Here is a 27,307-nt window from a genome sequence, read left to right on the forward strand (position 1 = left end):
AAGCAAAAGGAAAGAATACCAACATCTTGAGCGCTGTGTGACTCCTGGTGGTGAATTCCATTAGCCGAATTTGCACCGTGGACCTGGAAAACAGTCAGAAATGATCATTTTAGTCCTGTTCTTGGCCTGATTGGACATTAGAAGACCTGTTCAGGTGACCTGGGTTTTAACATCTTAAAACAGTCTTAATAGCTACCATTTGTAGGAGACTGATGGGATTTGGTACCAGAAACGTTCTGGTTCTGGCTGCATGCATGCAGTCTAGGTGGGGATTGAAAGCGTGATTGCATTTGCTGCCTGCAGAGGCCTTTCTGTGGAGTGTTTGCACGTACTCCCTATGTCTGCCTGGGTTTATTCCCCAAACACAAACTAGCTGTAGTATGGATATGTGATTGTGTGGTTGCATGTTTCTCCATCTTGTTTTTTTTTTTTTTAAAATTTACCGGGCTTTTTTCTGGATTCTTCCGCATGGCCTGGACCAGCTGGTCGACTTGTTGGTTGTGCTCTAAGGCGTTCCTCAGGGCTTCCTCAGTGCTGAGCAGCCGTTGGCGCAGACGGGTCACCTCCGAGTCCAGAGCCGAGGGGTCTAGCATCGAGTACCGCCGGTGGTCAGGGGAGGATCGTTCCCGACCCTGAAAGAACCGCACAAGCTAACTGGTAAGTAAGTTAAATCATCCAAACTGTATTAGGTTTATGGGTTTTGTATATATTTCTTTTGTTTTTAACGCACTTCAAGTACTTTGTAGTGAAACAAGTGCAAAGAGCAGGCTTCTATTACCCATTTTACAGGATTTACATCATGTAGTTTACATGAAACTTTATACATGTGTTTAAATCGTTATAATCTGTTACTCTAATGTAGATAAAGTCATAATAAAATGAATCGATAATACTCAAACCAATCTATTCTTTAAATAGCTCTATTATTATCACTTTAACATTCAGAGCAATCTATTGACTTTGAAGGAGAGGTCAGAGGTCAAATGTGACATATTTTAGACAGTACTCTGTGGACACGACATAAGTCAGATCCAGATCAAGCTGAAGTATGGATTAGGTCCTAAATCAATCCATTAGTGGGTGAGCAAATTATTTTCCAGGAAATTATTATAAAAGAAATGAGGTTAAAATTGACTTTTTGTGGAGAAGGTACACATGTAAGCATGAGTGTTACCTTATTTAAGATTCCCAAATGCTTTAATGTATTTGATAAACAAAAGTGTACATTATGCCCGTCTTATAAAAAATGTTAAAAATTAAAAAGTTATGTTATGTATTTATAATTATAACTTTCCTTTAGAAGGAAAAGCCTCTGTAGCAGGTGCCATAAATGCTTAATACATATTTGTAACTGAATTTAACTGCAGGAAAAAACCCAAAGTGCACAAAGTTTAAAAACTGTTTTGCTTTTACAAAATAAAATAACAGCATGTTTGCTAGTTAGAATCGCTCACCTGAAAAAACAGCTCTAATACTTTCTGTTGCCCTTGAGTAGGCTGATCAATTTGTGAAAACAGTCCATTGTTATAAGTTCAGTTTTGAACATGAAATCTCAAGCAGGCAAGTGACTGTATTTCAGTGCAAATTACCAAACTATTTCTTTACCTGACAGAAAGTCTGGTGTCTTTATTTTAAATGAAAGATTAAACCTTCAGTGTTAAATGATCTTTCCAGGGAAAGTTGAGCATGCTCAAAATCCAAATTTATAAAACAGACTGAAATCGAGGCAATTTCAGTATGAAAGCTGGTTACTTCCAGAAATAATGCTGTAAAGTCATTCATGCGAGATAATGAAATGGGAATAAAGTAAACATACTAACAAAGCAAACTTCTCCTCATCATCATCGTGAACCCAAAACCGTCTTTACAGCAGACCAACATGGACTGAAAAGCACCTGAGAATCTAGGGTATGTTCACACTAGGGCTGTGACCAAAATCTCATATCCCTTCCCAGATGCCTTAATGCCCACCTACACCCTGGGCCATCTGACCTCAGGAAATCACATGATAGGGTGGAGCCAGGTTTCCCAATGAGCTCACCTGAAACCCTGGCTGATTGTGACCTACACCCGTTTTCACACCTTGGCTCATGTGATTAGGTAGAGGATCATTAGGAGGTCTATTGTCCCTCGTGGGGGGGAAACTCCCACAGGGCTTAAATCTGGGACTGTCCACCATTTGACACTAGAACTGAAGAAGCTTCTCGGATGAGAGGTGAAACGTCTTCAAGCAACTTAAAGAAGTCCAGACGCTTTTCTTTCTAAGCTCCTTAGACTACAATGACCTGGATGACTGAGAACCTTCACCGACATCCCGATTTTTTTCTCGTCCATGTCAGAATTTTCATAACGAAACCATGTCCATGCTACAGAGGTAGCCCCTCGTTTAGGACTAAGGATTTGTTTTGACTGGTCTTTCTGTTTGGAACTACCTGGTTCTGCCTGATCTTTACTGGCCATGCTGGTATTCTCTGTGCCTGCATCCACGTGGTGACTGTAAACGCCATTTATAGTTACTACTTGTATTCATTTGAGGTAATTTGTTTGCTGCATATTCTGAAATTTGAGGTTTGAGAATAATGTAGTTTGTCATCATTTCAGTTTATTTTGAAAAACCTCAACAGGATCTTCAGCTTTATTGTGAAAGGTTTATGTGGAAAATAATCAAGCGGAGCCACACAATGGTTTTACCATCATTGTTACTGTCATATCGAACAGCCCTAGCTCACACTGTATACACTGATAAAATTCTTTATCAGAAAACTAGAAACCAGCGAGTTTATTGTCAGTAAATTATCATCCAGGTTATCTTAAGTAAGGCTTTTCAACCAATGTTTATATTTCATATGCTAAAAGAAATGTGTGCTTCATAGTTGGGACCACTGAACCTGTGAAAACAAATGTATAATCACACAAATCACAGGCCAGGCTTATCAAGGTGCTGATTCTCCTGTATTTCTAAACTTAGTTTTTAACATTAATTTAAATAACAAAAAAGAAAAGCCTCAAAATGTGGGACCGACATGTGGTTTAGTGTTGTCCAATCATTCCACGGTGCTTTGTTCTCACCAGTAAAAGCAGTTTTTCTCGCAGCGTCTTGATGTCATCCTGAAGTTTCTGCTCCTTGACCTTCCACTCAGCCTTGTGGACCTCTCGGCTCAGGTCTTTGTCCATATCCCGGGAATGACGATGTGATTCCAGGAGTAACACCCTCAGCTCATTCAGACTCCTGTGATTTAAAAAAAACCACACACACACAGAGGGGAAAAGTTGCTTTGTGTCTGTGTTTCTGGTTTCCTGACCTGCAGAAATGCAGTAAGAACTGGACTCTTCAGAGGTGGTAAAAGCACCACAGTTTCCCTGTCAAGGATTATATGAATCACTCGCTTTGCTCAGACCCTGCTCAAAGATCATTATTATCCAAAAGCAATCACAATATGTGAATATGTCAGGCAGACAGGCCGGTGGGAATAGCGTAGGCGGCACTGCTCCTGCTACTTACTCCAAGTATACATCATCTTAAGTACACTGGCTGTTTGCCGACATACTTGCATCAGTAAACCACATTTACACCGGGGAACAGTTTTCTGTACCTTTGCACTGCATGCTAGCCAAAGGTTTTAGCAACTTTAACATGTTTCCTGCACTCGTGGAAATATTTCATCTCAACAAAACAGTGTTATTTTCATCTTTCTAAGAAGCGCTCCGGGTGTTTTCTCTGTAAGAACATCTTTTCCGTCTGGTCTAATCGATACATTAACAGATTATGTGCTGTGGTGTAACGTGAGTCTGTTGCTAAGAGGTGTGGCAGGTTTATGAGGTGAGAGATGCATCATTATATCAAAAGTCTGTTCAAAGCCTGTTTTAAAATGAGTGGAAGCAGGGCTGTGGAATTAATCTAATTTTATTTTCAATTACAATTTTGGCCTCCAGTGATCATTAAAACAATTACAAAACTATTACTGCGCCACATTTCGCTTCACCAAGGCGCTCCCGTTTTATCTTTCACTGCAACCCCCTTCTTCCCCAAATTCTACCAAGCTGTGACAGACTTAGTTCAGTGTATTTTTTTAAATAAGTTAAATTCTAATCAACATACAAAGACATCTACTTATAAAGGAAAACTTTTCAAAGGGTTTATTAAAATTTTGATTTAATTAAGTCTATCAATGATCTGAATATTGACCAAAATAATTAGAATTTTTCCCATTAATTAAAAAGTCAATTTCATGAAAAGTTGCTTGAATTTTTCATGATTAAAGGAAAGTCCTCCATGATTACTGACAAAACACCTCAGTCACCACAACTTACAGTGTGTGTGTGTGTGTGTGTGTCTTTGACCCAGGTGGGCTGCTCTGAGTACTTCAGAAGCTGCTGATCTACTACTCTACTTTTCCTCGACTACCAACTGTAGGGTTTACAAAGAATCCGTGAAGTGAGCAGCAGTTCTCTGGGTGAAAATGCTTTGTTGATATCAGAGCTCAAAGGAAAATGGCCTGACCACCTGAAGGTGTTAGGTGGGCAACGGTAACTCAAATAACCACTTGTCACAATCAAGTCAAACAGAAGAGCATCTCTGAACACATCGTGCTTTAAACCTTGAAGCAGATGAGCTACAGCAGCAGAGGACCACACTGGGTCCCACTCCAGCCTACTTTTGCACAGGCTCACTAAAATTAGAAAAACGCTGCTTGGTCTGTTCTGAGTTTCGATTTCTGCTGTGACATTCAGATACATATCCATCCTGCATGCTACCATCAGGTTGCTGATGTTGGTATGACAGAGTGGACTCTTTGGGTCCCTACTGTTGCTGATCATGTCATTCCCTTCATGACTGTACCGATTACCCCTGTCATGCAGCGGGCACCATGCCCCAAACCTCAAATCATCTCAAACTGCTTTCTTAAACTTGACACTGATTTCACTGGGATGTGGTGGGATTGTATCATGAATGTGCAGCCAACAAATCTGCAGCAGCTTTGTGATGCTATCATGAACCGAAAGTCTCTGAGCAATGTTTCCAGCACCTTGTTGAATCTGTGCCATGAATAATTAAAGGACGTCTGAAGGCAAAAGATCCAACCTGGTGCTAGAAAGGTGTTCCTAAAGAAGTGGCAGGCGAGTGTATGTCACATGCTGAAATACCAGCTTTATCACTGAGGACCCTAATGTATACCCAACTCTAATTAATTAGTGCGGTAGTTCACTAACATCATAATCATGAATAATGTAGGGACTGCATAATGTCAGAATAATGGAAAACAACTTTTTCAACAGCGCTGCAGAAAAACACATTTTCTGAATGGCTTAATGAACAAAGGAGCGACCCTGCGCCTCTGCAACGATGCACTGGCTGCCTTTTACACTTGGGTGGTTAAATAATGACCATATTAAGCAGAGTGGGGCTTTTTTTTTTTTTTTTGGACAGTGTGCACTAAAGGACTTGGATGTTTTGTAACTCTACCAGACTCTTCAGTATAGAGAGGTGGCCATCTGGCAGGTCTTTGTTGGAGATGAAACCTCAGCCAGCTGCTCTCAGTGACTTCAGGCACCGCTTTAAAGGAGGTGCGGAGCGGCCGTATGTGCTGGCACAAAGTCAGATATTTTCATAAAGCTTCTGACAGAAGCACGAGCAGTCATCCATCACTTTAGAGCTGCGTCGGTGTTTCTGCTTTATCACTCGGTCGAATGATGGTGTGAAATGTAAAAAAGGTCTGCGATTCATTACAGACATTTTTTGTTACTCAGGTGAAAAATAAAAATCTTTGGGGTGTGTGTGTGTGTGTGTGTGTGTGTGTGTGCGCGCGCACACACTATAAGGCATAATGCATTTTAACATAGTTCCAATATGGATTATGAAGCAGGTTATAGCTATTGCTAGTTTCCAACCCGTGTCTCTTGTTGGGTTTCTACATTTGCAAACCACAAACAAAAACTACAACATTAAATTACATAAAATGCCACAGAAACTTCTTTGTCTTCTCCAGAAAATGGAGAAAATGCATCATAAATCAAAACCTCTTAGTATCAGAGTAACTGCAAGAACAACCGGATGAAAAGCAAAAAGGAAGGAGGAGCAGTGCTTCAAGGTCATGCAATAAGTGCTGGTGGTGTCTGCATGTATAATACACTGGTGTCATCCTTCGCTGCTGTTATTGAGAAAGTGCTGAGGCAGAATGTCAAATCAATACAGTCTCCGTGTCAAATTACCTCTCCTTCTTCAGCAGCTCCTGGCTGATGCTCACTAGCTGCCCAGAGGCATCATGGGATTTCTTGGTCATGGACTCTAGCTCTGCCTCCATGCGCGTCTTCTCCTTGGCCAGGGCTTCGGCTCTCTTCTCCCCGCTGCGAACTTTGCCCTCCAGCGCTAAAAACAAATCGATAGTTTGCAACACTAGTTATTAATAACTTTAACACAGCTGTGCTAATCAGAACTGTGATCATAAAGAACTTACTATTTTCAATTAATGCTATAAATGCATTTTAAATCAGATCAGGCGATCACATTTGGGAAGGATTCTGACAAATTTCTATATGCTCACTTTTAATTCTATGCCTGCAACGAGCTTCAAAAAAGAGGCACGTTTACCTCTCTATTTCATCAGCTCTTCTTTTAACACTGCTCTTTTATAACTCTGAAGCTTTTTTCCCACTTTTGTTCAGTGCAACTCGTTCAGCTCAACAGTATTTTTTTTTTATTTCAATATATAGTAGGTTTTCAGTAGTTGCCATTATGGTGATCAGGTGAATGAGGGACAAACAGCTTATTTCTGTGAGACGTTTAATGACACTGGGAGGGAGTCAGAAATCCTGATATCCAGGCTCGTGTCATAAAAAACTCTGTGAATCACCATAAACCAGCTTTCTCCATCAGGTAAGTAGTTTCCCAGTCTTTTTTGTGAAATTCTACTGAAATGCTGAACTCTTGCGTTTCTGTGTGGGGGTGGCTCACAACTTCTTGGGTGTAGCCTTGGCAGCAAATGAGCTGCCCTCCCTGCTTTGCTCACAGCTGTTTGATTAAAAACAAGATGAAAATGCGTTTCATAGCTGAATGTTGAAGTTGCAAAAGCTACAGTCGAAAAACATGCGTTAATCATCTCAATATAGCGGTGATGGACAAAGATGTTTCAGTTTAGAAAGTGACGAATGTTGTTCTTAAAATGTTTATATGCCCACGCAGTTCATTTCAAATAATGCTGCACTTGAGATGTCTGCCATTTCTATTCATCTCTGAAACACCCCACGTTTTTCTCCGATGATGCCAAGCGAATAAGATAACGACGCAGGCATTATTATTAGTTCAATTCAATCCAGTTTTATTCACAAAGAGCCAAATCAAGAGGCTCAAGGTGCTTTATTATTGCGGTGTCTTTACCTTACAATACAGTGTTTTAGATATTTCAGATCTCTCACTGCTGATGTCATTTCCCCTTACCATCTTCAAAAATCAATTTCTATTTCATTCATAAACAAGTAAAGAAGGTCGTCTTAATATTTGATCTAAACTTTGTGCAGTTTTTGTTTGAAAATTCTTACAGATCAGGGTCATCGGTGATGACCCCAGAGTTTTAAAAAAAGAATAAAAAGAGACGAATACAACTATCCTTCGAGTTTTATATTTTTCTTTTCTCGTTTTAAATTATTTACATTCCTTCTTCAAAGTGTGTCAATTTGATTATCTGAAGTACATAAAGCGTGCGTTTGGGTGCTTTTGATGTGATGAAACTTATCAAAAGATTTCTGGGTGATGATCAAAGAGTGTAACGGTGAAGAACACGTTCCCCCGCGCGATGAACTCGGCGTGACTGTCGGAAAATAAAGCCTCCAGTCGCCGCACAAACATGCATATTTATTTATTTTTTTATTTATTGAGAGAGAGAGCTGACAAGTTCTCAGTTTAAAACCTAAACTTGAAGGAAATGCTGCAGGAAAATATCAAGCTTCGCCTCTCTTTATCCTGAAATGAAACACCTGTACGTGAAAGACACAATGCCTCCGCAGAAACTCAATATTTCAGGATATCTTGTCACGAAAGCGCTGAAAGAACAAAGACGTCGGCGAGCTCGGGAAAAGGGCGCTGCGCGCTTGTTTACCTCCGATTTGTGATTTGAGGGCTTCAACCTGGGAAGTGAGAGTAGAGACTTCTTTTTCCCTTTTCAGCAGCTTCTCCATTGTTTCTGCGGGAAAAACAACATAACAGCCATGAGACGCCTCGCTCACACAACGCGCCGATGATCCAAATCAGTGCAGTGATTTGTGACTGGAGTGCCACAAAGTTTTCCACAGTTTTGTGTTACTTCCTTATCTGTCACTTGGCAGGATACAGTGAAATCCTATGAAGTTATTGGACAGACGCCCTTGTGTACCAGAAGAGCTGCGATTTTCTCGAGCTTTTTAGCCATTAGACGCTTAAGTGAGATTTATGTAACAAGACAGAGGCTTGTGAGGTCTTTATTTATAGACTGTGACTCAGGAAATCTATTTTATTTCACAAAGACATACGCATAATGAGTACTGGTCAGTATTTAGTACCTCGGAATACATTATAACCTCATATATAGGATATTTTAACTTGACATATTTTTAACCAGTTTAGGGAACTGATTTGCTTCCTATTTTGTTATTATAAATACAAGGCCCTTTTGTAACCACTAGCCTTTTAGCTTAGCTTAGCACAAACAGTGGAAATAACTAGTCTGGCTCGCTTCAGCAGAGCAACAAAATCCACATCTCAGCTTTGCTTGTATGTGGAAATGACTGTCTGGTGTTTGTGTCTTCATGTGTTCCCAAAATAACGGGGAAAAAGTGAATCTGAATGACAAAAACTACCAGCGCCTGCTGAGTAGTTGATGCTTAACTCCCAGAAATGTGTCGGACTAGTCAAAAAACAAAGGTGTTTTTATGTTGACAAAAATTACAAGATTAAAAGGGAATTAGTGGTGAAAAGCAGATGGAAGTAGGCCGAAGTGGTCTCTATACAATATTATTTTTACAACACATTCTCAGGAGCAAGGAGGGCGGCATTATTCCTAAAATGTTGAGCTCTTTCTTTAAAGTTGTTACGTCCCTTTTTTCCTGCCAAGCTTTTTAAATTTCTTATCTCTCGAGTGCATACATGGGTAATATGACGAGAACAATGGGAAGTAACACTTTGGGAATCACTGGGACGTAAGAACAAGGAGCAAAAAGCACAAACGTGATTAAACTAAGAAAGCAGATCAGCTGAAGTGTGTGTGATTGGTGTGCTTCATGAATCTGTAGTCGGGATTAAGATAAACACAAACATACCTTCTATGTTCTGTTTTAGCTTCATCTTCTCATCTGAAATTTCATTATCTTCTATCACCTGAAAGAGGAGAAAGTGTCAGGTGCTGAGTTTGTATCTGAACACTGCAGGTGCCTCTTTCTCCTCAGCCACTCACATTAGCATCATTAGATGTGAAGCGCTCGGCCTGGATGGCCTGGAGCTGGTTGGCCGTCACCCTCAGCTTCTCCTCGAGTTTCTGGATCTCTTCTTGGCTCGCCTCCTGAGCTTTCTGCAGAGCCTGGTAGTCCGTCATCTGCTTCTCTGACAGCTCCAGCCTCTCCCTCAGCTCCTCCGCTCTTTTGTTCTGCTCCATCTGAAGCGTCTCCATATCTGCCAGCCTCTGCTCCGCCTTCTGTAGCTTATCCGTAGCTGCCTCCAGCGCGTGCTTTCCACTTTTGGCTTCCAATTCAGCCCTCCATGTCTGGTTGCCTTGAGCCAGCTGGTCTTTGGCCTCCTGCAGACGAGCGCAGAGGTCCTCTCGTTCCTTTGTCAGGATGGCAGCTTCAATTTTATGTTTGGCCTTGAGGTTCTCCACCTCTAGCTGGTGCTCCATCTTCAGGCTTTCCAGGGTTGCTCTCAGCTCCTGGGTGTCCTGCTCTTGACCTTCTGTAGCGGTATGACTACTGCTCAGTGTTGCCTTTAGTTCCTCCAAGGATCGCTGGTGGTCACTGACTAAAGTGTCAAATTTAGCCTGCAAGAGAAAGGGAGAAAGATCGCTTTTAGGTCATACTTGCTGCATTTGTGAAACGAATCAATTCAAATCATCTAGTAACCATTCAGGGGATAATGCAACCCAAAGATTTAACATGCATGCTTTTAAAAATTTGAATAGTTAACTCTAATCTCATTGTGTGTGATTGTGTCTGGTTGTGCAGACTGCTTGGTGCAGGATCTGCAGTGCTGCAGATGCTCACTGGTCTGTTGTGGTGAAGAGAGAGCTGAATGTGAAGGCAAACCTGTGGATTTATGAGTCACTAAATTGCCAAATGCATTCACTCCTCCATCCAAGTCATTGAATTCAGGTGTTCTAATCACTCCCATGGCCACAGGTGTATAAAATCAAACACATAAGCGTTCACAAACATTTGTGAAAGACTGGGTCGCTCTCAGGAGCTCAGTGAGCGTGCCACTGTGACAGGATGGCACCTGTGCAAGTCCAGTCGTGAAATTTCATCCCTACTAAATATTCCACAGTCAACTGTTAGTGGTATTATAATGAAGTGGAAGTGATTAGGAACGACAAAAACTCAGCCACAAAGTGGTAGGCTAAATAAAATCTCAGAGTGGGTCAATAGATTCTGAGGTGAAGAGCACGCAGAGGTCATCAATTTTCTGCAGTGTCAATCACTACAGACCTCCAAACCTTCAGATTAGCTCAACAACAGTGTGTAGGGAGCGTCATCAAATGGGTTTCCATGGCTGATGCAGCTGTGTAAAGCATGCTACCACTGGACTAGAGCAGCAGAGATGCGGTCTCTGGAGTGATGAATCACGCTTCTGCCTAGCAATCCGATGGATGAGTGTAGGTAGGTTTGGTGGTTGCCAGGAGAACAATGCTTGTCTGACTGCAGTGTAAAGTTTGGTGGAGGAGGGATTATGGTGTGTGGTTGGTTTTCAGCAGTTGGACTCGGCCCCTTAGGTCCAGTAAAAAGAACTCTCAATGCTTCAGGATACCAGGACATATTGGATGATTTCATGCTCCCAACTTTGTGGGAACAGTTTGGGGATGGCCCCTTCCTGTTCCAACGTGACCGTGCACTTTTGTGCAAACAAGGTCCTTAAAGACATGGATGAGCAAGTTTAGTGTGGAAGAACTTGACTGGCCTGCACAGGGTCCCGACCTCAACCTGAAAGAAAACCTTTGGGACGAACTAGAGCAAAGACTGTGAGCCAGGTCTTCTTATTCAACATCAGTGTCTGAGCTCACGAATTTGCTTCTGGAAGAATGGTCGGATCTTCCCATAAACACACTAAACCCTGTGGAAAACCTTCCCAGAAGCTTTTATAACTGTAAAGGGTGGGCTGGATTAAGAATGGGATGTCATATGTTCTTGAAGGCAGACGAGCAAATACTTTTGGCAATATAGTCCATGTTTCAGTTTGTGGTCATACTTTACCTACGACCACAAATGCAAGTGTATTTTCACACTGCTTTAAATGCCTGTTTGAATTTCAAGACTTGGTTTCAGGGTTGAAGTTAGAGTTAGGTTTAGGTTAGGCTGCCATGTTTGAATTGGGTGGAATGTACGGATGATGAGATGAGTGAAGAAGGGATGGACACAGAGAGACTTCTCAAATTACATTTTGATGTAACATTCTTATTCTTGTTATAGCCACCCTGATTTACCCTTTTTTCTTTTTGTAAATCCTTTGAAATTTTGTAAGCAAAACTGAATCCTGCTCTAAATGAAGGATTCCTACAAACACATAACTGCACTGACATGACCACACTACTCTGGCTGACTTGAAGACAGTTATAAAAAACAGAGCAGCGTACCTTCCAGGTGTCCATCATTTCCACGTTTTCCTTGGTAGCCTGTTGAGCTTTCTGTTTCATCTCATTGATCTCCACGTTCTGTTTCTCCACAACAGCCTTCAATGAGTCGATCTCCTGCTGGCTTGCTGCTAAGGCAGTCTCGTACTTCTCTCTGAGCTCGCTGCTCTCCTTGTAGTGCTCCCGGCCCGCTGACAGCAGCTGCTCGCGCAGCAGGAGGGTCTCTGGCTGGCCGTCGGACCCCTGGGCCGCATCAACACGGTCAACTTTCTGCCAGCTTGCATCAGCCCCTTTGAGCTGGACCTGGAGATTCGTGATCTCGGCTCTCCTGAGGCTGAGCTCCTCCTCCAACTGCATGATGCGGCTCTTCTCTTCAACTGTAGTTTGCTGATGAGAAAGAAAGCAAGAACCCAGCACTGCTTTTGAAAGTTTTTTTTTTTTTTTCTAAGGAGAAACATGTTCTTTCTATAAAGTAATTGTATTTACTACAACAGGTGGAAGACCCTGCAACAGACTGTCATTCCAAAGAAACAAAGGTGACGTGACGAAGAGCGGAAATCAGCCCATAAGAAAAGGAAAACAGAGAAATCTATGCAGGTCCTGGAGATGACCAAGTGCATTGCAGAGGATTTACAGTACAAACATGTGACATAAAGTATGTGGACAGCAACAGATTGTTCAACAGTTTGGCTCCCAGTGAAGATGCTACAATGACTCTCAGAGTATTTTTTTCTCATTGGTATTTTTTGAAAAAGTTATAACACATAACTGCAAACAAAGTTTGGATGTGTGCATACAGGGTGTAATTTGTTGGGATTTACTGCTGCTAAAACGTGCAGCCAGCGAGGATGATGTCCTAACTAATTTGCCATTAAATGAAAAACCATATCTGATTTCAATCTGGCCTATTTCGCTTTCAGTCTCAACTCTTTGGATAGCGCTGGACCACGTCCAGTGTGGCTGCAAATTTTAAAATGCTCTGCTCTAACTACTCAGACCGGTGCACATGCTGTATGTGAAAACGTGTCAAATCAGCCGCCCATCAACTTGAATTTTATTTTGTGGAAGAGGCGAAGCAGATTTAGAGATTAGGACGGATGATGCACGAATTTTGCATTGGTGTGGGCTGCGTGCAAGAAGACAATGCATGAGGTGCGCCTCCCTTCAGGTCGTTTATGCTGAACGTTCTCCCTCAGACACGTCGGGAAGTTATAGTAATACCCTGCAACAAAATCAAAAGAACAAACACGTCCCGGTCACGTTCCCAACCTGATGTGATGCTTTCAGGCTTGGATACTGCAGAGTGTTCAGCTGAAAACTGCTGCTGGTTGGACCAGGCTGATCTGTGTAAGAGGTTGAGGTCCATGGTTAAACTGTACATGTGTAAATCCAGGTGACGAGAACGTGACACTAAAAACTCCAGCTGTGCCTAAACCTTGAAGGGGTGATGGGCCAAATTTAAATCCGGTATGACCTTCGATTTTTATTTATTTCGTTATTTTTTTATTTTATTTTTCCAGCTTAGGCCCAGAAGTTTATCACCCCACCTCTTTACTTCCTAAGAATTCTGTACCAAGCTACCCGGCACCACCTGGTAGACTTATGCAACTAACTGGTGAACACAGGAGAACATTTAGTGTCTAATCCTAAAATAAAAACTACTTTCAGCTGCTCCCTTGTCACATGGAGTCACCACAGCAGGTAGCAGCTGTTGTTTAGTTTGGCAGAGTTTACGCGGGATGCCCCTCCTGACCAAACGGCGATTTTTGTGTCTGGTGTCTGGAATGGAACCAGTGACCTTTTACTTGTTTACTTTTTAAAACCTTAAGGTTTTAGTTGCATCACTTAATATTTAGGAAGATATCCTTGATTTTTAGAGGGTTAGGTTCTTTTTTTTTTTTATATACTTCCACTTGCCTCACTGAAAAGTATCTATTGGTTCAACCACTTTTTTGTGGCAAACATTTTCAGGAGTTGGTGAAAACAAAAATTAAGTCCAAAACAGAGCAAATATCGGCAAGACTTATAAATAAGCCAACTGAGGGCTATTCCTTTCATTTAACTTCTTAAAGAACTCTGACGAAGCTTCATGTTCTTATTTGGGTGCAGATAGCTTCACAGAGCTGCCTGGAGCAGCACAGTCGCTCGGGGCTAAACTGGCATTTTGTCAGAAATAACACGAAGCCAACATACAGCAGAGGAAAAACACATTACACAAAGACAGAACGGAGGTTAACTCCCTATCCTGCTGAGGGCATTTGAGATTTTCACTCTTACAACATAAATATGAGTGATGCAACACCCACAAGTTCCTCAAGATTCCCATTAATATTACCGGTAAGATGTCTGGTAACTTTAATGATGACGAATATCAAAGCAGGAAACTGTGGAACATGTGGACATAAAATCTTGATGTATGAAAATACTGTTGGGAACTTTGTGTTAATATATTTATTTAGTGTAATTAATATAGGTGAAATATCTTTAATAAATTAGGCTGGGGCATTAGCGAGCGTTGCTTATTAATGAATCTGCCAATAGTCGCTCTGTTTTTAATCATTTTTCTGTCTCCGACCAACTCCGTCAGGAAAGACTGGGCTTTTTAAAAGTGCTGAACACAGTTTGCCATCAGTAGCTGACACACCCGTCTACTTATCAGAACTTACTTCTCTAATAATAGCTGCCTTGCTCTGCTTGAGGCCGAAAAACCAAAAATAATGACCAAGGAGACTCTGAAATGCCGAGCATAGAGGACAGACAGCTGGGTAATAATTCTGTGTGGGTTATGCAACCACTTGCAAGGTCATTGAATCTGTTGTTTATATTAAAATATTGACTAAGAGAGCTTTAAGTCTTCTACAGATGGCGGATGGATTTTGCCATCCCTTTTTTCCCCTTTCCCTGGCTGTTCACAACTGCAGTCACTCGTAATTTTAGAGGAACACCATCAAAACACTGGCACCGGTCAGGGTTTGCATTTCACTCGGGATCAAAGTCCAAATAAACCATCAGAATTATTACGCTGCCCTCATAATAACGCGGAAAGCCTGCACTTAAATGCTAAAGCCATTGTATCATTTCCATCCAAAATAATTAAAGCGAGGAGCCAAAAGGATCAACTTGTCGCTGTCCAAACATTTGTGGAGCTCAGTGTGCAAAAACCAAAGGTGGAAAATGAAAGGAGAGCGCAGCCATTCTCTGATCTTCTAGAAGCAGCCAAGCAAATATAATACAGCAAACCTCAACAGTGACATATGCACAGCTGCAAACATCCTCCACACATTTGTTTCCAATCAGAATGAAAAAGAAAAACAGCCAAAAAAAACTGAGATTAAGATGGAGGACCTGCTGCACAGTGCACAGATGTTAATTTCAACCCAGATCCCAGCTGACCAGACCAGAGTTACTAGCTGATTCACACCAGAGACGCTGCCTGAGTAGCATTCAGATGACGTCGCACGCACACACACACACGCACGCACACAGAGGAGTAAAAGAGTCTATGCAAGGTTAATGTCCTCAACAGCATCTGAAGTCGATTTGAAGTCAGGAACTGAGATAGCTCAAGAGAGGATCAAAGCCAAAACAAGATCAAATCTTTTTTTTTTCTTTTTTTTTCACCTTGGTTCTCTTACCCAACCTCAAGGATACCGCTTCATGAGTGCATCTTCCCTGTTGGCAGAAGCAGACCTTACTGCATATACGAATCCAAGCATTTCAAAGTGTTTTGTTATCTTTTGATGGCTGAAAATTGAAAGCTTGCGCGGTTTGATTTGTGATACCGTGGTCTATTATTAAAGAGCCTGTCTACGTGGAGCGCAGCGCTGCATGTCAAAGTGGTGTAAAGGACGTCCTTCGCGGCGCCGACTAAAATGGGCGACACCGCCTATGATTTGTCTTGAAAAATTTATCGAAGTGTCCGTAATGGATCCCGTAAATAATTTAGCGACTTCTCGTGTGTTACTAATTACATAACTGCTCAAAAATTGGTGTGGCGCCTGGGGAGATTCATCCTCCACAGCTTAAGTGGAAGGGGGCCGTTTCGAGTGATACGTCCCGACGTCTCAAAGTGCAGCAGGCGACAGATCTGAAAGCCAGCTTTGGATTTAAAGGGGGGGGGAAAAAACACCATTTAAATAAAAATTAATGGCAGCTAATTGCAACATTAGACAAAAGAAAAGCTGAAGCAGCTGCGAGCCTCGGTTTTCTGATTACAAGCGATGGAATGAAGCAGAGGAAGGCCCAGATGAAGCCAGTCTGGTTAATGATCATGTGTAATGTGAAGAGCTGTGACCAACACCCACTATCATTTTAAGTAAATAACAAACTTCATATTTCCACTACTTTCCCATCTATTTCTAAATATTAAAGCTGGTAATATTCCATAGATACATTGTTGATTATAAACAAATCCATGAAAAGACCAAAACCAGATCTACTAAGACCTTATTTATCCTGGGTTTGAGTTAGGTGGGAGCTGATATAACAGCCATGACTGACACAAACTGTGCTTTTTTTCAGTTTGATTCACATTAAAAGGCTTAAAAAATACGTATGTTGCATGCATGTACTATTCACATTAAGAGAATGCAAACTAGAGACTACAGAAAACGTCTGAAAAGTGAAGCCATTCTCCCCGCTTGCTCTGGTTGTTAAAAGAAGCCCAGATGTATAGATGTCTATGGGGAAAATGTCTCTACTTCTCACTTAAACTCATCACAAAAGTGTTTACTGAGGTCAGAGGTCAAGGTCTCAGGTGCTAGTTTGAAGCCATACTCAATAAAATATGAGAGCTTTGTACAACACAGACCTCATTACAGTTGCAAAAGGAAGGAATCCATTGTGATTTATTATTGCAATTTATCACCATATGATCGTGCAATGACCCCCTCGATCATTACGTGCAGTTTCACTGATCAGGCTAGCAAGCTGAGCCATCAATGAAGCAAAACTGTGTATGCACAGTATAAGTACAGGGAGAAAAGTCAAAGTTACCAGACTCTTTAAAGAGGTTTTTACTGGATTTGACCGCTTATTAAATAGATCCCACTGAAAATTAAAGTGCTTAAAGCCATTAAAGAAGGCTTCATGCCCACATGACAACAAGTGGGCTGCAATGGGAAAGGTTTGGACCATGTTACTGCAAAGAGGCCCTGCTTTGCATTGTTATTTATATTTTTATAAATAAATGTTTATGTTAACCCCTAAAGCTAGTTCTTTTCCAGATTCTAACAGTACTTAGTTTGATTTTACAAAGATAGTTAAGTATGTTAACTTTTTTTAAATGAGTCAAGCCATCAGTGGAACCAAAAGTTTGGGCCTGTTTGTCTCTCTTCTGCTTGTTGGTTTTGGTCTTTTTTTATGGGATTTGGACTAAAGATCAGCCTAATCCATTAAACTACAACACTTCACTCAGCTTGCTACACTCATTACAAGTCTCAACCACAGAGTTATGAGTCATTTCAAATTATTCTGGTGAGGTTATCCTCATATTTTATTCTGTGACTGTTGTGGAGTTCACACCTGTACCTGTTAGCAAGCGTCTGCATGCTGGGGGCAGTCACATGGGGCCGGTATGCTGACACGTACTGATTGTAAGTATGTTTTGCATATATCTAAACTACATTTGGACACAGCCACAGGTGGGATATGTGAGTTATCATCAACAGAGAAGCAAACAGGTGCAGAAGCGCACGGGACAGTGGCCACAGGCAAAGGTTTGCTTGTGTATTTTTGTTTTTTACCCTCCGCTTCTCTAATTCTTTGTGGAGCGTCTCTGCTCTCGACTTTTCGAGGAGCAGGCTCTGCTCAAGCTGACGAATATGGGCATGTTCCAATTTCGTCTGAGTCTACGGGAAGAGACAAAGAGAGATACAAAGAAGAAAGAAAAGGGAGGCTGAAAGGAAAAAGAGACCCATACAGATCAAAGAAGGTGATCAAAACGGCTGACAGCTGATGATGAAAGGGCAGCTCTGCAGACGGCAGCAGGGTGCACAAGCTGAGGAGGAGATCTGAGGTTACGTTTCACTTTCACAGAAAGTGCAATTTGCAGTTAAGGACAACTTTGTGGTCACAGGTACATGACCAGAGAAGACAAGAGTTGCACCTGCAGATGGCTCACAGACACGTCAGTCTGAGCTGCTTAATGCATGACGTGCATTAAGCAGCGCAGACTGTGCAAACCATGAAAAAGCATTAAAACACATGGTTTGATTGCATTCATATACACTGTTTTATGTCTAATACAGTAAATAAACATGATCGGCATTAAGAGTCACATCTTATTCAAGGCTGAAATTTCATCCTATTGTTGTCAGCAAATCTTTTGAAAGAATGAAAGGCAAATATATTAAAAAACAAGTACTTTATCCAAAGAGTGGGGAAAAAAATACAACTTATCCCTGTGGGTTCCTCATCCTTTAACCAATCGGTACAATGGTATTCAGTTTCCTTTCCCCTGTTACAGGAGATAACGTCTTAATTGCACTTTGAGCATGTCTAAGTCTATTAATGGTGACTGGCAAATAAACATGGCTTCCACTCACTGTGGAAACAATATGGTATTTTCTAAATGTGACAACAAAGACCCGCATAATTTTTGAAATGTGATCTGCATTTTTTTTTTAAGAGATAAAATTGTTTGGAATAAAACTTTCAGTCATGAAGTGAACAAATATGTTCACCTTTTTGAGCCTGTTATTGTTATTATTATTATCATCATCCAACTACATATTTTTATTCTTGAACTCTATTAAATCATTTTACACATAACTTTCCCTGATTTATCTTATTCTGCACCTTGTTTCAGCCTCTAAGTTTGTTTTCTGCCTGAATCAAGCTGTTTTAGCTTCTCCTTACTTTAAGCCAGCTGTCCTCTGATTGGCTGTGCCTCACAAACAAAAGGTTTGAACAGCAGGTGTGCTCAAAACAGCGGATATTAAGAATATCTGCTGTCTATGACACTATGCAGATACATGTGGAGGGAAAAAAGCTGTCTGAGCTTTGGATTCGTGTGGAGTTGTTACACACACTCTAATCAAGTATCAAAGAATTTGACTAAAAATAACTCCTGTTTTACACAAAGCTTGTGTCTCATGTTTTATATCAGTTTTAAAATATTGTCTTTCTGTGCTATCACCACTCATGAGACATCAGCTGAGGACATCCCGAACGCACACCCTGTTAAACTAGAAACCCAGTCCGACCTCTCTGTATTTATATAGCCGCCTATGTGGAATTCAGGAACTCTGCACATTATCACATCAAGGTTTCTTTTGTGCACCCAGACGCTTTTTTCTTCCCTTTCCTCTTCCTTTCTGTCCCGATGTCCAGGATGTGCGTTACGCTGACAGAGCTTTCAGGGTTGCAAAGCATGAAAACAGAATCTCCTGTGACTAACACGGACCTGTGATATTACGGTGATTCACATTGTGAGGCACATAGGCTTTTTTCATTCAGCTATTAATTCTGATAAATACCTCCAGGTCTCCTTTGGTGATGGATTCCTCTTCTACTCTGAACTGCAGGTCCTCCACTTTCCTGTAAAAGCGTTATGGGAAATAAAGAAGGGGCGATTAGCTGAGCAGTATTCAAGTCTCACACAGTGTCCAGGGAGCGACCGGCACTGCAGACAATCACAGCAGTTTGCAGAAGTCACAATTTTTGTCATATTGGTTGAGACGCACCAGACAGATTCGTCTCCCAGGAAAAGTTCAAACATTCTAAGCAATTTGTTTTTATTTTTAATTAAAAGGAAGCTAAGATTAGCCTGCATTTACCTGCTTTTTGTCCTCTGTACACGTCACATGCATGTATGCATAATATCTGACTTTAGGAGCAGAAACTGTTTCTGCTTGGTAACCTCGGGAAGCTAAGTCATTTCCTGAGCTTTGAGATATGGATCAAAACCCTAAACTTTGTGTCTCCGTGACAACGAGGAGTCCCACTTGGGGCTGATGAGGGCGACTAATTCACGAGTACGATAAAAACACATCAGGAAGCTTTGGGACAGTGTCGCCTCTATCCAAAGGAATCAAGAATAGATATTTTGATCACCAAAAAGTGAATTTGAAAACTAAAACTAAATGCGAAAGAAATATTTTACTAGGCGTGTGGAGCTTTCTCCATATTGGACACTAAACTCAGTGTTGGAATTTCATAATCCACTTCCACTTAAGGTTTTTTTTAACATGCTGTTTGGAGGGAGAGTGTGCAGGGAGAGGGTTTTGTGGCCAGGATATCTACTCCTGCTTCTAGGCTTAATGCTAAGCTAAGCAACTCAATCATCTCACAATATTTATAAAAATGAAAGCAAATCCCAGATTATTAGCTAAAAGAGCATCATGTGAGATCACTCTATAACACTTACCAATAATTAAGATTTCAACTATGTGGCAACACTGTTGTGTGAAAGTGAGCCCATGATGTCGTGGCAGATGGCCCCGCCCCTCCCTGAGCCTGGTTCTGCTGGAGGTTTCTTCCTGTTAAAAGGGAGTTTTTCCTTCCCACTGTCGCCAAAGTGCTTGCTCATAGGGGGTCATATGATTGCTGGGTTTTTCTCTGTATGTATTATTGTAGCGTCGACCTTACAATATAAAGCGCCTTGGGGCGACTGTTGTTGTGATATGGCGCTATATAAATAAAACTGAATTGAATGATGTGTGAGCGATTACCTTTTTTCTTCTTCGAGCTGATTGGCCAGTTCCAGCTTATCCTTCTGCGTGCTGGCCAGCATGGCTTTGACTTGCTGGAGACCATTCTCGTTCTCTGTCACATACTGCAAACAGGAGACACAAATTTAATTTTTTCACACCCACAAAGGTTTTTCCTTTCCCACCCGTTCTCCCTCTCAAGTCGTCACATACAGACGCTCAGTCAGGACACGCAGGCGTCACGTTGTAAAAGCCCCTTTGGCGTCGTTTTTCACAGTGTGAAAGCGAGATGATGCGGGGTCGGTTTTTGTGACCATTACTATGTGCTTAATTGTGGTCAGAGAAGCTGGCTGTAAATGGGCAACTGCCTTTAAAAGTGTGTGAAATGGTGATTTTTTTTAAACCCAAACTGTGCTTTTGTTTCCCATGAAATCAACCAGACAGCAACATTAACATAAATACATTTTAAGTAAAATTCAAGTATAACCACCCCACCTGCCCCTTCTGACACAGACTATTGTAGGTTTTTGTTCTATCTCCAGTTGTAAAATAGCTATATAACTACATTCCTTGTATTAAAATGGTTATAGTCTCTTTAGTTTTCATTGTGTTGTGCAGTTTTTTTTTTTCACATTTCTGCCTAATTTTCTGAATCCATGCCTCATAGTTTTACTTCCTGTCTTTATCTTCTGTTCTGCTCCTTGTACCCCTCAGTCAGCCCTAAACCTCAGTGTGCCGTGATGAAGGCCTAAAATCCTAGAATGCATCTGGATACAAAAGCTGTGAGAACAGAGGAAGAAATATTTGTCTCTGCAAATAAGTGTTTATCAACTGATTAAAAGCATTTATGTGATTGTTAGTGTTCAGTTATTTAAAATTACTAACTGCAGGAGTTTGTGTATCTTGTCACGCTGCGCTAGGCTGTGAATTTAATTAAAGCTAGCCTTAAATATAATGACCACTAAACTGGCTCAGGTAACATCTGTGATCACACGTCGAACATGAACCTGAACATTTGCCAGTGTCCTGTATTCGGGCCTCTCTTTTCTAAGACATGACGTTGTGCCTGACCAAGTAAGTGTCGAGCTGTGTTTTCCCTACTTCCTCGTACCTGCATGTGCTGAGCCTTGAGGGCGCTCAGCTCTTTCTCCACCTCGCAGATGTGGCTCGTGGCCTTGGCCATCTCCGCCCGCTCCAAGTCCCTCTCGGCCAACAGCTGCTCGATGTGCTGCTGCTTCTCCTTCAGGGCTTCCTGCAGCGCGGTGGTGCCCGAGATCTTCCGTGCGTAGCGCGATGATGTCTCCGTCAGCTTTAAAGGCGGGGAGGAGGGGGACAAAGGAGATAAGACTTTAAGAAGAGGATGAAAGTGTGAACAGAAAGGAAATGCAGATTGGGCTTGATGCATTCAAAAACATCGTTTATCCTGTTAGCCGCACAGGTCCCTCTCAGATCCAACAGAATCCAACATCTCGATGCTTCTGACATCAGACTTTCATCGTTTTCATCGTCTGCTTTGTGATCACAGGAAATCAGCTGTCTGTGACATGACAGGTCTCTGCTTTTTCATAATAAGTCATATTAAAAAAAAAAAAGCAAACTTTAAACTTATTTTCTAAATTGTTAGCTACATACGGCTTTAAAAAATATACATGTTCTTCTTCTCTGAGGAAATATCTGGCTGGTTGGGAATATCTGCAGCAGGGAGACCAAAAACAACCATTTAATCACAGTGAATGCTGCAGTATTCTCTTTGGCCACTAGAGGATGCTCTTTGACAGGATTTCTACCAGCCCTCTATACCTCGTCTCATTTCAGCAGCATTTATGGAACTTTCTTTAATAACAAGCTAGATTGAAGCATTCTGCACATAAAACATTACATCTGCACTTTTATGTGTAGATATTTCATATAAAATGTGTCAGTCATGCTCAATTTAATGTCATATGCCTGTGTATTTGACAACCTGTAAGGTAACAAATTCATGCTTTTATGATGGCAACACTATTATGTAGCACATAGACTCACAGTAAGCTTCATACGTTCACAGTGAATCAGAGATCCTTGTGCAAATTTGTGCCCATAATTCACCATCCAAATTAAAAACGGCGCCTGCTTTCTAACCACTTAAGAAAATTAAAACTGTGCAGGACGAAGCATCTTCAGGAAAGACAATTTTGTGCTGTGCCATCAGACTGATAATTCACAAAGGTTGCATTGAGTGCTGCCAACAATTAAGGAAAGTAAAGGGTAGTGTTCTCCATCAGGACCTGGCCCGTACCCAGATGCTAAAATCGATGCGAGATACCCTGATGTCCCATTATTTCAGTCAGTTGCCAGCTGTTGGTGAGGATATTAGTCTTAAAGACGCAGTGCAAGAAACAAGATGTCTGACTTCACTTCATCATCCTCCTGTTTGAATCTGCGGCCACGATATTTCATTAGATTTAAAGACTTTCAGACATTGTAATGTACAGAATTATGAGCAACTAATAAACAGATGTTCCTAATCTTAATAATCATTCCTGTGAATTATTGGGGGGGGGGGGGGGGGGGGGGGGGGTTGCAGTTAGGTCAAGCAGGTTTTTGGACGATAACAAAATTCAAAATATGGGGATGTTTTTAATATTTGGATAAAAATATTTTGCAGCTGAGAAGTGAGATGCTTTGCCAAGCCTAACAGGGATATGGGTTTTATATGCATATACATATGAACCCTGTGGTCATGTTTACTTACTGACTTTTAAAGGGATCATTTTAGGGAATATTCTCATTTGCTTGCCTGCTAACACTTAGATGAGAAGAATTCTGCCTCTCTCATGTCTGTATGGTAAAGATTACTCCATAGATAGTAGTCAGTTAGCTTAGCTCAGCTCAGGAGCATGTAATTAGCCTGGCTCTGTCCAAAGGTAACAAAAAATGTGCCCACCTCCTCTAAACTCACTTACAAGTTTTGTTTTGCTTAAAGTGGACCTGCAATGAAAACTTGTGGTTTGTATAAGCTACTGTGCAATAGTTAAGGTTATTTCATTTTGTTGCCTCAATGAGGACAGTTATTTGAGTCAGCAGTGCAAGCTGAATTATAGCCAAAAATCGACAAATGGGATCATTCACTGAAGCATGCATTGATTAGGGTAAGTATCAATACAGCAGCCCCCGACTGGCATTTTAGCGATACACTTTCTCTCATCTATCTATCAATCAATCTAGAGATTTACATAACTATATCCATATATACTGTTACAATATATCCAAACTGTTAAACATATGTGAATTAAACATGTTTCAAACAGCATGAGTATATAAATATAAATCCTCAACATAAGGTTTTCACCATTTTTTCTACTCTTGGCTCTGGCTGATGTCAGCTGACAGGGATTTCCTTATATGGTCATTTCAGGAAGCGACAGCCCCACACACATGCAAAATATGATAATTTTTCTGCTCTGCAAGTTTTTAAATCTGAACTTTCACCTTAAGCCACTTGTGTCTCAAAAGAAACATGAAGCTGAACATCAGCCGATTAGGTCCACTTTAAGCTATAAAGACGACAAGACATCAGGACTGGCTGAGACCTCAAAGGAAGCTTAGAGACATGAGAGTGGTGTCGACCTTCTTATCTAACTGCGAGAAAGAAAATAAGTGCATTTCCCGCCCTCAAATCCACCCACTCTAAGGGCGGATTTGAGGCGCGCTGCAGTCGTCTTACCAGTCCAGCACGGCTCGGACGTCCACCTACAGAGGAGGCCACCGAGCTGACTGAACTGATGGAGGAACTGCTGGGGCTGTGGGCCAGAGAGGAAACTCCCATTGCCACCCGCTTGCTCTTCTTAGCCTTCGCCGGGCTGGTGGAGGGGAAGCCGATGCGGATCACTTTGTGGACTGGAGCAAACAAGCCAAACTTAGGGAGACACTGAAAGTATCTGCAGGAAGAGAAGAAGGGGGAGATGCAAGAGGACGAGGATATTATTTAGAAGTCACAGAGCAGCTTTACAGTCATGTATCTGCAATAGGTTTTCAGTTTTCTCAATGTAGAGAAGGGAATTTTTGATAAATAGTAACAATATTTGAATATATTTTAATATTTGATACATTGGAAATTTGTCTTATAGCTCCTGCAACATCATTTAATTGGTTTGTGAATAAAAACAGAAATAAAATAATAAACTAAAGAGTCGGGAGGCCAGCTACATCATACAGTACATCGTAACAACCTCCCAGCGTGAAAAATGAAGACGCATGAGTAGGGATGGGTACCGGTATCCGGTGCCATGATGGCACCGGTTCTGACATAAATGATAGTAACCAAACCGAAAAGCAGTGCACATTTCGGTGCTTTATTTCAGTGCTTTTTTTTTCCTGTCATACACTTTGAATTCTAGCCAATCATTTTACGTTTGCGAGGATAGTAGGCGGGTCCAGGTACGTACGTTCTTTTAGAGCAGAGCTACAGATTAAAAATGCCCAAGACGAGGCGGTCAAAAGTCTGGCTGTACTTCATAGCAAAATATGCAAACTCAGCAGCCTGCAACAAGTGCTTTAAAACAAACAACAGAATTAGAATGAAAACAACGGAATTAGAATGAACAGACCAGAATTTGAATCAAAACAATGAAATTAGAATGAAAACAACAGAATTTGAATGAAAACAACGGAATTTCAATGAAAAGAACGGAATTAGAATGAACAGACCAGAATTTGAATCAAAACAATGGAATTAGAATGAAAACAACAGCATTTGAATGAAAACAATGGAATTTGAATGAAAACAACGGAATTAGAATGTACAGAACAGAGTTTGAATGAAAGCAACAGAATTCTAAAACAAACAATAGAATTTGAAGAAAAAGAGTAGAATTAGAATGAAAACAACGGAATTTCAATGAAAAGAACGGAATTAGAATGAAATGAATAGAATTTGAATGAAAACAACGGAATTACAATGAACAGAACAAAATTTGAATAAAAACAATGAAATTTGAATGAAAATGACAGAATTTGAATGAAAACAATGGAAGTTTAAGGTGATACTGTGCAAAGGAGGTAGCACCTTAAATCCGATGAAACACCTGGCGACGCATAGCGTTTTTTTTAAAAGCCGTATTTGATAGCTTGCTGCGAGACCTCACACCGAGCGCATCTACTGTGGGTGGGTTGCCTGTTATCGGACTCGGAGTTAGCAACATCCCCCAAAAACACGAAGAGGAGAGTCCTGGCCCCTAGCCCTGGCAGTGTAGCAGAAATGATGACGGATGATGATGGCAGCAGCAGCCATTCTTCATCTGCGTGAGTAGCCTAATGTTGTCCGTGTGTAATTTACATTGAGTAGGCTAACCACGTTATTACATTAATGCATGTAAGGTGAACTAGCAAACATCATCATAGTTACATGCGGCTGTCTTCTTGTTTGATGGCAGATACTCCCTTCACCCTGGCCAAAAAGGCTAAAATGACCAAAGAAAAAGTGGAAAACAGTTAAACATGAGAGGTTTTTGGACAAAGTTTGTGTTTTTTCCATTGTTTAAGCACTGCTTCCAGCCAAGAGTGATACCATATATGCCCTCTAGCTGCAGAAAAGGCTAACATTGTTATCTTTTTACAAAAATACAGCTGAACATGAGAGGTTTTTGGACCAATTTTGTGTTCTCCATTCTTTAAGCACCGGTTTGAGCACCGTTTAAGCACCGGCACCGTTTCAAAAGTACCGGTTTAGCACCGGTATCGGATAAAACCTAAACGATACCCATCCCTACGCATGAGTGACAAACACTGCAGTTCCTGAAGCGGCCACTTGAGGCTCAATCCTAAAGTGACTCATGTTAACATGGCCTCCCGTGTTTTAAGGCCCGCATCTATAGCATAAATAAATACACTTATAGCCAGGTACCAGAAGCAGTTTTGTTCTCTATAGCTAATTCCCCTACATGACAAGTACTGTGGTGTGAAAAACTGTTTGCCCCCTTCCTGATTTCCTAGTGGCTTGCATATTTGTCACGCTTACATGTTTCAGATTATCAGATCATCATAATTTTAATATTACACAAAGAGGGATTTTTTTTTATATAATTACCCCTTTACATTTCTTTAGTATGTAAAGTTTAAGAAAAAACATTTGAAGTGGCGCCAGCTAGCTACGAGCTAGGCCTCCGCTAACTTTAGTCAATCTAAAATATGTTTATGTTATTTTTATGAGATTATCTGTTTGAATTATATATAATATGACCTGCTTTAGGATTAATTGTACTGAAAGATAACAAATGGGTCTGGTTATTTAAATCCTAGTATTTTGTCTCTGTTACTGTTTTACGCTAACTAGCTGGTATCTGCAGTTTGCTAACAAAACTAGCTAGAATTTGAGCTAAGCTAATAACTTCTTTTAGATTCAAAAAGCCGACATGGTGACAGCTGCAAAGTATCTGTTGGATTTCTTTGTCATATATAGAGGACAGTGAGTATATTTTCATTTACCTGCTCATTAACTAACAAGGAAAAGAACATTAAGTTACAGGAATGCAAAGACTTTTCTAACCTTTCTTTAAGTATCTCTAGCTAAGAATTTATAAGGCTTTGGGTTTTTTGTTCTTTCAGATGGAGAACTGCGCTGCCCTGTGTCGTTCCCTTGAGTGGAGCTGGTCTTCCTGGGTTTGAACTTCCACGCCTGCTGTAACTACGTTATTCTCTGCCAGTTCATTGCATCCACAATGGTGGTAACTTGTCTGCCTGAAGCCTTTTACCTCGTCTTTGAAAAGTCATCCCTTGAAAAGTGTATCCCTGAGGAGTCAGGAGCTCACAACCAGGCTCCCAGTGGATTCAGGTACCACCCTGCCACTCACGCGCCCTCACGCGCCCGCCCACAGG

The 27,307-nt window shown here is 41.1% G+C and overlaps 1 protein-coding gene across 2 annotated transcripts in view; it reads right to left on the reverse strand.

Moving 5' to 3' along the window:
* clip2 (CAP-GLY domain containing linker protein 2) overlaps positions 1-27,307 on the reverse strand; it is a 56,838-nt gene that overhangs the window by 2,185 nt on the left and 27,346 nt on the right. Inside the window, exons 5-17 of one of the 2 annotated variants that reach the window (XM_085421294.1) lie at positions 24,159-24,372; positions 21,564-21,761; positions 20,474-20,577; positions 19,280-19,340; positions 15,423-15,473; positions 11,805-12,188; positions 9,423-9,998; positions 9,289-9,346; positions 8,094-8,177; positions 6,211-6,367; positions 3,070-3,229; positions 444-632; positions 24-83 (exon numbers count right to left, since the gene is read on the reverse strand). In XM_085421294.1, coding sequence (XP_085277420.1) covers positions 24-83; positions 444-632; positions 3,070-3,229; positions 6,211-6,367; positions 8,094-8,177; positions 9,289-9,346; positions 9,423-9,998; positions 11,805-12,188; positions 15,423-15,473; positions 19,280-19,340; positions 20,474-20,577; positions 21,564-21,761; positions 24,159-24,372 — 2,296 coding nt within the window. The remainder of the gene's footprint in view (positions 1-23; positions 84-443; positions 633-3,069; positions 3,230-6,210; positions 6,368-8,093; positions 8,178-9,288; positions 9,347-9,422; positions 9,999-11,804; positions 12,189-15,422; positions 15,474-19,279; positions 19,341-20,473; positions 20,578-21,563; positions 21,762-24,158; positions 24,373-27,307) is intronic. The other variant, XM_085421295.1, reaches the window with a different exon arrangement.

This window comes from Rhamphochromis longiceps, linkage group LG10 (assembly GCF_057381845.1).
Source record: "Rhamphochromis longiceps isolate RC_006_pf linkage group LG10, R_longiceps_female_GT1.1, whole genome shotgun sequence".
Lineage (NCBI taxonomy): Eukaryota > Metazoa > Chordata > Actinopteri > Cichliformes > Cichlidae > Rhamphochromis > Rhamphochromis longiceps.